This window comes from Panicum virgatum, chromosome 5N, assembly GCF_016808335.1.
Source record: "Panicum virgatum strain AP13 chromosome 5N, P.virgatum_v5, whole genome shotgun sequence".
Classification (NCBI taxonomy): Eukaryota; Viridiplantae; Streptophyta; class Magnoliopsida; order Poales; family Poaceae; genus Panicum; species Panicum virgatum.
In genome coordinates, this window is record NC_053149.1 from 43,545,489 (window position 1) to 43,555,370 (window position 9,882).

The 9,882-nt window shown below is 44.3% G+C and overlaps 1 protein-coding gene across 2 annotated transcripts; it reads left to right on the plus strand.

Moving 5' to 3' along the window:
• Positions 1–639: 639 nt before the first annotated feature.
• On the plus strand, positions 640–3,874 carry LOC120672780 (putative glucose-6-phosphate 1-epimerase). Of its 2 annotated transcripts, XM_039953366.1 has the most exons (10): positions 641–795; positions 893–1,009; positions 1,477–1,590; positions 1,670–1,721; positions 2,093–2,230; positions 2,363–2,461; positions 2,697–2,794; positions 3,159–3,266; positions 3,349–3,430; positions 3,553–3,874. In XM_039953366.1, the coding sequence occupies exons 1-10, from the start codon at positions 707–709 to the stop codon at positions 3,616–3,618; spliced, it is 963 nt and encodes a 320-aa protein (XP_039809300.1). In that variant the 5' UTR covers positions 641–706; the 3' UTR covers positions 3,619–3,874. The 2 variants fall into 2 exon arrangements, with proteins under 2 accessions (XP_039809301.1, XP_039809300.1); XM_039953367.1 differs by lacking the exon at positions 2,363–2,461 and having other exon boundaries at positions 640–795.
• Positions 3,875–9,882: the final 6,008 nt, after the last annotated feature.

A 9,882-nucleotide genomic window follows, 5' to 3' on the forward strand; every position in this document is an offset into this window, starting at 1 on the left:
CATAGAATATGGAAGAAAACAAGAGGAAAAAAAAGGATCAATAGAAAATGTATATGCATTGACATGTCCTCCTTCCATGGCGAAGGCCTTTCAGTGGCTCAAAGGCTCCATTGGAATAATAGCATATCCCAGAGTAAAAATTTCATTTTTTTTGAACGTAACGCAGAATAAAAATTTCTCGCAAGGGACAATCACAAACTGGGTTCTGTACCACCGTCAAGGCCACAAAGTGCCTGCGGCGAAACAGCTCGGATCGGTTGTGTGGCAACAGACTGTAGTCCTTTTTGTGCTTATGTTGAAAAGCTGTCTTGTGATGCAAGTGTACAAGAACTCAAGAGACATGACAGATAAATGCATGGGCAATAGAGTAGATCAGTTTGGCATTTGCAAACTCTGGCTGTCTGCCATAAAGCTTAGCTTCCAAGAATTCATGAAGGTGGAGTTATCAGCTATGAGTCATTTTTGTATTCAACACAACGATCTAAACTATAGAGCCCTGCAACGTTTCCAATTATCTTCGTTGCCATGGTATCATGTCAGCCGCCTGGGTTTGATTAGGCACTAAACATGACGCACACGGCGCTCTCCCGTAGAAGATCCTGTGCACTTGCCACTCTAAACTAGGCAAAAACACCACCGAGTCTCAGCTGCTCCGAGGAAGGGGCGCGCACACAGGCAGCGTCTTCACCTTTGGGGCCAAACAGAAATGGCGGCTTCTTGCGCCTCCACCCTCCTCCCTTCACTCTCCTCCTCCTCCTCCTCCTCCTCCTTTTCCAATTCACCTCAGCGGTTCAGGTACGACGGCTACCACTCTGTACGAGCCGATCCACATGCGTATCGGTGTGAACTGACGATTCTCGTCGCCTGCTTCGGCTTCGTTTCTTGAATTCAGGCGCTCTAGGGTGGTGGCCATGGCCAGCGTGGGGCAGAAGGTGTACGCGCCCGGCGTGGCGGTGTCGGAGGGCAATGGCGGACTGCCAAAAATCAATCTCAAATCCCCGCATGGAAGGTACTTCTTTTTTAGTTCATTTTATGTTTTCTGGGAAGAACATCAGGTGATTCTTGAGGGGCGTCAGGGGGTTGAGTAATTTTAGTCTAGGAGATGAGTTTTTAGAGATAGGAGCTTGGCAGGGGATTTTAGGTGAGTTGACGGGAGCATTGGGTTGCATCTGTGTATGCAGCACGAGTCACAACACTAGATTGGGGGAAATATGACAGATAGCCAGAGTTGACTAACTGTGCATGCTTTTCTTCGGTGGTTTACCTAGATATTATGACTTGTAGAAGTGTTTACAAGATGTGTTCCTGTGGTAGGATTTCACTGGGCAGTCCTAACCTGACCTTGGTACATTTGTATTTAGAAACTTATCCTGAATTTCACTTTTTTCCATGCAACTAAAAAATGTATATTATCATTCACTCTCAATTCTTTTTCATTTTAGTGCCAACTAATTGTGTAACATTTTATGCATGAAGCGAGGCTGAGATCTATCTGTTCGGAGCATGTGTTACTTCTTTCAAAGTCCCTAATGGAAAGGACCTACTCTTTGTTCGACCAGATGCAGTGTTCAATAGGCAGAAACCCATCAGGTTAGACTGAAACCATATGCCATAGAACATCAGGTGTTTATCCAGTAAGCATGCTGACTACATACCTTTTTGAAAGCAGTGGCGGAATTCCACATTGTTTCCCCCAGTTTGGCCCAGGTCCCATGCAGCAGGTTTGTGAAACTGTTTTTCTGTTGTAACCATGTGGACCGGCAAAGAAAGTAAATATGACAAAAAAGCATTACTCCTAATGGATCTTTGGACCCAAAAAAAATTGTTAATTTTGACTGATGTCACATTCAAATATTAAACATGTCTTAGCAAATTAACCAATATCCTTACAATTTTTGCGTTGAGTAATTCATTCACTTCTACTAGGTTGGAGAAAGTATCATAGTAGCCACTATCCATGTTTTTTTATACCAAATTCAATGGTGCAGTTATGTAGCATAATGTTTACCACATTTTATAATCTGCTACATGATAATGATACATCTGTCCAGTTTACTCTTTGTATTTACCTAGGCTAATTTACTTTTGACAGCATGGGTTTGCACGGAATGTGAATTGGTCCATCGCAGATTCAGAAGTCACCGAAGGAGATCCAGCTGTAATTTTGGAACTTAAAGATGACTCTTATAGTCGTTCTATGTGGGATTTTAGCTTCCAAGCATTGTACAAGGTTAAACTCTGCCACATTACTGTGTGGCTTGATGATTTCTGTCCATACTGATAACCTTTCACAACAGAAGTTGTAGCCTTGCCCTTTGAAGCATATGGGTTTGAGTTTTTTTTTCTTTTGAAATATTTGTAGGTTTCCCTGCACTCTAAAAGCTTGTCAACAACTCTAAAAATAACAAATATGGATGACAAGCCTTTCTCATTCAACTCAGCACTCCACACTTATTTCCGTGTAAGTTGCAGTTTTCTTGGAACCACTTTCTTTTTTTCCTTTCTGAAATACCATGCCTTCTTCTTAAATGCATCATAGGCGATGCCTAGGTGACAAGGCATACCCAAGGTGCCACTAGGACCTAGCTATGCCTTTGTCACCATGGTGATAAGGCGTACTCAAGGCGCCACAGGATGCTATACCGCCTTAAGAACAATGATTCCATGTATTTCCTGTTCGCACATTTGGTTTACAGGCTTCCATAACTGGCGTTTCTGTGAAAGGTCTGAAAGGTTGTAAGACTCTCAATAAGGATCCTGACCCGAAAAATCCTTTGGAGGGCAAAGAAGAGAGGTCAGTTTGAATTTTGGTCAATAGTTATGAGGACATCACCACACTCACCCTCTTTATGTGTGGAAAAAATAAATTAGACTCTGTTTTCTTGTGTTCCCTAATTTAATTTACCCATCTATGCCCCAGTATTCACAAAACACTGTTAGCATTTAGGTTTCCTGCCTTGTCATCGTATTTGCATCTATACACTGTATGTGACTCTGTGGGAGCAGAAATCAATATTGCCTTTATTCTCACTTTTGTGTAAGAGATGTTCAGGGCTGTTGCATCACCTATTAGATATTTGTGCTGGATGCACTCCTTGCGGCAGTAAGTATGGTGTATACTGCTTATAAGGTTTTTTGAGCCACTCGATACCATACAGGGAGGAGGTGACTTTTCCAGGATTTGTTGACTGCATCTACCTTGGTGCACCGGGTGAGCTCATCCTGGACAATGGATTGGGTGACAAAATTGCCATCTCAAATTCAAGGTAGGTGGATATCTGTGAATTGAAGGACTATGTTTTGACATTGTAAAGTCCACATTGTTAAAGTTTTTATTGTGAAACACAGTTGGTCAGATGCAGTGTTGTGGAATCCTCACTTGCAGATGGAGGCCTGTTACAAAGATTTTGTCTGTGTCGAAAACGCAAAGGTACCACAACAACTGCACAACTTGATTAACTTTTGTTGACGTTTCCTGATTGAAATCATGGGGGAAGTGACGTTGATAATTATGTGAATTTGGCTGATGATATGATCAACTGTCCCATGTAGATTGAAACAGTACAACTGGAGCCGAAACAATCTTGGGTGGCAGAGCAGAAAATTGAACTGATCTGAAGATAATGCCTTGCTGCAACTGCATCAAGCAGTGAGATACAAATGGCATTCCCCCCAATGGAATTCTTCATGGCACATGTCATCACAATAGTTGTGCACCCAAGTTATCCAATATTTCCTGTAAAAAGGAATAAGTGATGCAAATCAGGATGCTTTTTTGGCAGTATGATGTTTACTGCGTTGCAAATGTACAATTCAAACTACACGGACTCTGTTGAAATGGAAGCGAGTGCCCATATTGATCTTTGACAAATTATCTGCTACTGAAATATGTTTTCTTTTTGCTGATTAAGCATTGTGCATAATCATTTGATAATAGGTCCCTAATGGGTTTTGGTGAGTTGAATGATAACGTGAGGCGAGTTGAATGACAACGTGATTAAAGGGCTAACTTCTTTGTTAAAATATTGTTGATCAAGAATTTGTTTGTAAAAGAATTAGTGCATTGGCTCATGAGATATGCAATCAAATAAATAGGATATATTGTTGAATGTCAAGCAAAGTGTGAAGAAAAATAGAAATAAGTTTTCATGCATAACAATGGTGGTTTCTATCTATGGCTTGTTCCTGCGTGCTCGAGAAAAAAAAATCTATGGCTTGGCACATAAGAAATGAACTATCAAAAATGTGATCGCAAATCAAGATAAGCATATGAGGATATGACTTACCTGATTGATCTTGTTGGAAGCTTAAGACACGGGATGCTACTTAGAAATCAAGATCAAGCAAACAAAGATAAGTTTCAAATGGAATTCAATTGTTCATGTGCAAAGCTTAACTCAATATGGCGAAGGTAAGTGGTGAAGAAACCAATTGAGATGACTAGAGCGAGGGACTAAGCAAGCTTTGGTTAAGCTATGGCTTGAGACCATGTGCATATTGCTAAGGTGAAGTAACTAGTATCCATGGGGTTTGCAAAGTATCATAATTAAACCTTACCGAGTGAAGCAATGCAATGCATCAAATATCTTATGATTGATATAATGGAGTGACTTAAGGATTCAAGTACACTTTATCAAGAACAAACGGAAAAACCCTAAGTCACTAGCTAAAGATGGAAATGCTCAAGAAGATATGCAATGTTGGAATCGCAAGTTTGAAAAAGTATAAGTATGGCAAGATTGAAGTGATACAAGGCTCAAGTAGTAAAATTGTGTTTCAAATTTAATCTTGAGTATATATAGGTACATCGTATTATCAAGAGGGATGCAACATTGGTTATTTGACAACGCTCAAAAGTGCTCATAGATCACTCAAGTGAGAATCCTTGAGAGAGATCCCTGTTTACTAACTTTGAGCAAATTGGTCGACCAAATCTTGTCTTGGTGTACCAGGTGAGGCACTCTATTTGGGTTTTGGGTTCTTCTGGCTCAGACCGGTCTGACTAGTCTGGGGGCCGGTCTGACCGGTCCAGGCTCTAATGGTTAGACTTTCAAATAGACTGGTCTGACAAGTCTGTACTGAAAGTTCAAACGGCTAGTTTTAGGAAGTTGGGTATTTATACCTCTTGGCCCTCTCTTTCACAGACTGATGGTTCTTCTGCACCTAAGCTTTCTAAAGCCATTCTCTTGACCAGCGAGCTCTCCCCAACAACTCTTTGTGAGTTGTGCTAACAATATTGCAAATCTTTGAGTTTGGTTGAGAGATTGAGTGTGTGTGAGCATCTTGTGAGAAACAGTGAGTATTCCATAGCTTGAGCACTCTTGGTTGATGTCAAGGCAACTCGTGAATAATTTGTTACTCTCTAAGATGGCTAGAAATCGCCGGCTAGCTCCCAACATGTGGTGAGCAGTGGCGAGTTTGTACCGACTGTGTTCTTACTCCCTTGGTGGAAAGGATCATATTAGTGAAGCTAGGAAGTGGTTGGAAGATGACCCAACTCGGTGGAATAGAATCACATCCTAAAGAGTTCCTCAACGGAGACTAGGATTAACATAGTGTTGAATCTGAACTTCGGTCAAACAAATTCTCATGTCTACTCTTGTTTTGCCTCTCTTGTTGTTCTCTACCTTTTATTTGTGCTTCCGCTTCGATCTACTTGGGTGTGCCTTTCTGTGTGCACGGACTTGATAGAAATACTTGAGATCATTACTGCTCCAAGTTTGGTTTGTGCTAGAGCTCGAGGAGGGAAGATTCTATGTTTCTATGTAGTTTCTATCTTAGACCGGTTTGACCGGTCACACAACTGGTTTGACCGGTTGGTAGTCTATTAGCCTGTTCTAAGTGTTAGACCGGTCAGTGTGCTAATAGCGGCATTAAATTTTCAAATTCCAGAAACTCTTATTCACCCCCTTCTAGGCGACATCAAGGTCCTTTCAATTGGTATCATAGCTTGGAGTCACATTCAAGCTTAACCGCCGTGAGAAAAGATGTTGACAACATGTGAGGTACCTTTTGATCCACTCGCTCTAGATGGCTCAAACTACACTTCTTGGTCTGCTCTTGTTTTTAACGAATTTAGGACCATCGGTCCACTTGCTGAGCAAGGTTCTGGTTGCGAGCATTCTTCCTTCTCATCTCAATGTGGATAAGGTTGACTTATCAACTTTGTCTCATGAGGAGTTAGAGTGTTGGCAACTCAACGCTCAAGTAACTAAATACTTGTATAGTGTCTTGAGCGATGATGTGCAGGATGTAATCTATGAAGAATGTGAAATAGATGCACATATCATTTAGGAAATCCTTGAAGAGCTATATGGATCGTCCAAATGTACATATCAAGAGCAAATAGCGGAGAAGTCACTGGAGTGGTGCTCAACATCAATAACTTTTGCAATGACCCTTTAATGACCACACTCAAGAATCAAGAAGAGGAGAAAAGCAAGCTGGCTGGTTCTTTGCTTGAACTAGTCAGACCGGTTTGGACCAGTTATTGTGATCAATCAGATCGGTCTGACCAGAGAAAATCCCATCAAGAGCAAAAAGTGCTCTTGAAGGCGATCAAGACAAGCAATAGTATCAGAAAGGTCCACATATTCTAGTGATGGTGACCACAAGTGCTTGATGGCCAAAAGCAAGAAAAAGACCAAGAAAGATGAAGGTCAAAGAGTTGGAGCAATCAAGACTCTAACCGAGGATCTTGAGAAGCTCAAGCTAACACATGCTTCCTTGGTCAATAGGTACAAGGATTTGTCCAAAGATTATGCTTGTGCTACTAACTCACTTACATGTGTAGCAACATTGGAGAAGGAACATCAAATGCTCAAGGCTCAAGCGGAGAAGCTCACTAATAAGTTTGTGACTTTGCAAGGCACCCACATGGAACTTGAATATGCCTATGAGAGGCTTGCTGAATCACATGCTGCACTAGAAATTGCTCATGAGGTTGTGTTAACATCGGTAAAATTCTATCAACCTCTCACACAGACATGCACACGCTCACAAGTTGAAATTAAGTTATCTTGTGATAAACTGTGTTGCTCCTAAGCAAAAAAAACTATTTTGCTGATCATGTTATTGTAGAATCTTGTGATGATTGCTCAAGAAAATGATGAATCCATACAAGAGGTTGAAAAGCTCAAAATAGAGTTGACCAAGTTGAAGAGCAAAGATTAAGTGCAACCTTCTCAAGATAACCGTGATGACATGGTGAAGATGCTTGACAAGGATTCAAATATGTAACACCCCTAAGAAAACCTTAACCATGATGCCACCAAACCAACATATACCAAGCCAATAAGAAATTTTGGCAGCATCTCCCCTGTTTTGAGTTCAAGTGAAAGCAACAACATAACATGATATATGATTATGTAAGCACACCAACAAGATAAAATAACCTAAAGAGTAGATAATCACCACCAGGGTCTAGGAACAACTGACATGATCCACAAGACTAACAACATTCTAGCACTATTTATGTTACATCACAAGATAAACTAGACAATGGTGTGAAAGAGTGACGTGAGCTACTAATTCCCCACCCCTTCACACAAAAGCCACTCAAGTACCTGGAAAGATAAAAGAGGGTGTGAGATGCGAGATCTCAGCAAGTAAACAGTAACATCCCGAAAAATTTACCAAGATAAATCACGCGCTAAAAATAATTTTCAAAATTCCCTTTCATCATTGAGCTCAAATCATTCTAAACCCCTTTTCCGACAGAGCCCCTAATCCTTCGAATTCCTTCCCAGAAATTTTCGCCGTCCCATCCCTTCCTTTCCCTCGTTCCGCGCAACGCGCTGCGCGTCGCCGACCGGCGCGTGTGCACGTCCGGACGCAGTCGCCGCCGCGAATTCCGCGGAGCGATCTTTGCTCTCTCTCTCGCTCTCCCTTTTTCTTTCTTTTTCCTTTTCTCTTTTCTCTTTTCTCTTTTTCCTTTTCCCCTCCTTCTCCTTTCTTCCTCCCTCTCCTCTCTGCCGCGCCCTCCCGCGTGCTGCTCAGCTTGGCGCCGCACCCCCCCACGCGCTCCATGCGCGCGCCCCTGCTCCCGGCCGCCCCCACGCGCACCACGCGGCTGCGACACCCGCCGCGCTGCTCGCCGCGCCGTCCGTCGATCAGCACCGTCACCGCCTTCCTGTACCCGCCTCGGCGACGCCGAGCACAGCAACCGACCCCTCCTCCACGTGCACTGCCCACCCCTGCACATCAACGCCCTCAACGCCCGCGCCGCTCGCAAGCGGCCGAGCGCCATTAAAGTCGCCTTGCCGAGCCGCCGGCCGGCCACCACCGCGGACCCCCTCCTCCACCGCCTTATCCCGCCTATAAATAGGCCTCCGCGTCGCTCCCGAGCTCCACAACCCCCGCCGCCACCTCTAGCCCTCCTTCCCAGCCTGCAGCACTGCCGCGCCGAGCTCCAGCGCCGCTGCCGCCCTCCACAGTCGTGCTGCCTCCTCGCGCTGGCTCCGCCCAAGGTGAGGACAAGGATAGAATCTCCTTGCCTCCCTCCCCTTTCCCCCCAGCTCCGGGCCGCCGCCGAACCCCGCAGAGGCGCCACCACGGTCGTTGCCGCCCGCCACCGTGGCCAAGCCTCCACGGACCACCTCCGCCCGAGCTGCGGCAGAGAATCGGATCCTATCACTTCCCTCTCCCTTTTCCCCCTCTTCCTGAGCACCGTCGGGCTCCCAGGCCGCCGGCCCCAGGCCGCCGCCAGCGCGCCGCCCCCTCCCCTGTTTCACGGGAAAGGGGAGGAAGGGGAAGGGCCGTTTTGCCCTTAACCCCCTGCCTTTCCTTCTATTTCTTAAAGAACCCTTCCCCTCTCTCTATGTTCTTTTCTAAAGAAGCCCTCCCGGTTTTTCCTATTTAGGAAATGACCCTTCCACTATACAAAATAATTACACCTAGACCCCTACACCTTTCCAGAGTGACCCCGATGTTTTATAAAATTCCAACCAAGCCCCTGTCATCTCAAAAATAATTACAAGGAAGCCCTTGAATCCCTGTTTAGCCCTAACCACTCCTTCGACCCGTCATTTCATGCGTCAAACGTTCCCCGATTGACCTGAAACTTTATCACGCCATTTCTAACATAGTTCCGGCCATGCCATCAGAAAACCACCCAAAAATATTACTCCTATCTCCATATCTTAATTGTATCCGATTCGAGCTCAATGATAAAATCTTTATTTCTTTTTCATTATTGTGTGCTTGTTTGTGTGCGTCGTAGATCACGGTGTGAACGAGGGAGAACCCGTCGACGAGAAGTACCACGAGCAATTAAGGACCGAGTTGATGTGTCATCTTGCCTAACTCAACTATCGTGCAAACCACTCGACTGTTGTATGTGGCAACGGCTTAGCATAAACCCCACTAGTTAGTCTGATAGCCATCGGGAGAGCTGAGAGCAACGGGTTGTAGGAATATGGGGTAGCAAAAACAAAAAATTTCTAACACATAAACCAGGATTACTGTTCATATGCGTGAATAGTAGCCAGGGTTAGGGTTTCTAGGCGCCCCCTCCTCTGTTTATATAGCCCGTTAGGTGTTCTGCCTTGGGCCCCACCTTGGGTGCCCCCTTTTGGGCTTAAATGGCCCATTAGTGCACCTAAGCCCAGTCTAATTCAGATCTCATCCTTATCAGGCTTCTTTCCCTTAAGTGTGTGACCCTATGGGCTCACATGCGAATAGACATGGCCCGAGTACTCTTATTCGGCCCAATAGTAGACAGTGGCCTCTAGCAAGATATGTCAACTCCTATACGCACACAAAGATCATATCAGACGAGCCGCCACAATATCATATACAAGTTGTTCCCTTTGCCTCACGATATTTGGTCTATCTTAAAGCCGACCACTCTTTCTCGATCCTGTGATTCGGAATCCTTGGTTA

Bases quoted from the DNA above. Each gene is read 5' to 3' on its own strand.
- LOC120672780 (XM_039953366.1), top strand. From the start codon at position 707: ATGGCGGCTTCTTGCGCCTCCACCCTCCTCCCTTCACTCTCCTCCTCC. The intron at 1,010-1,476 runs GTACTTCTTTTT...TTATGCATGAAG, and splicing joins CTCAAATCCCCGCATGGAAG to CGAGGCTGAGATCTATCTGT. The intron at 3,431-3,552 runs GTACCACAACAA...TGTCCCATGTAG, and splicing joins TCTGTGTCGAAAACGCAAAG to ATTGAAACAGTACAACTGGA.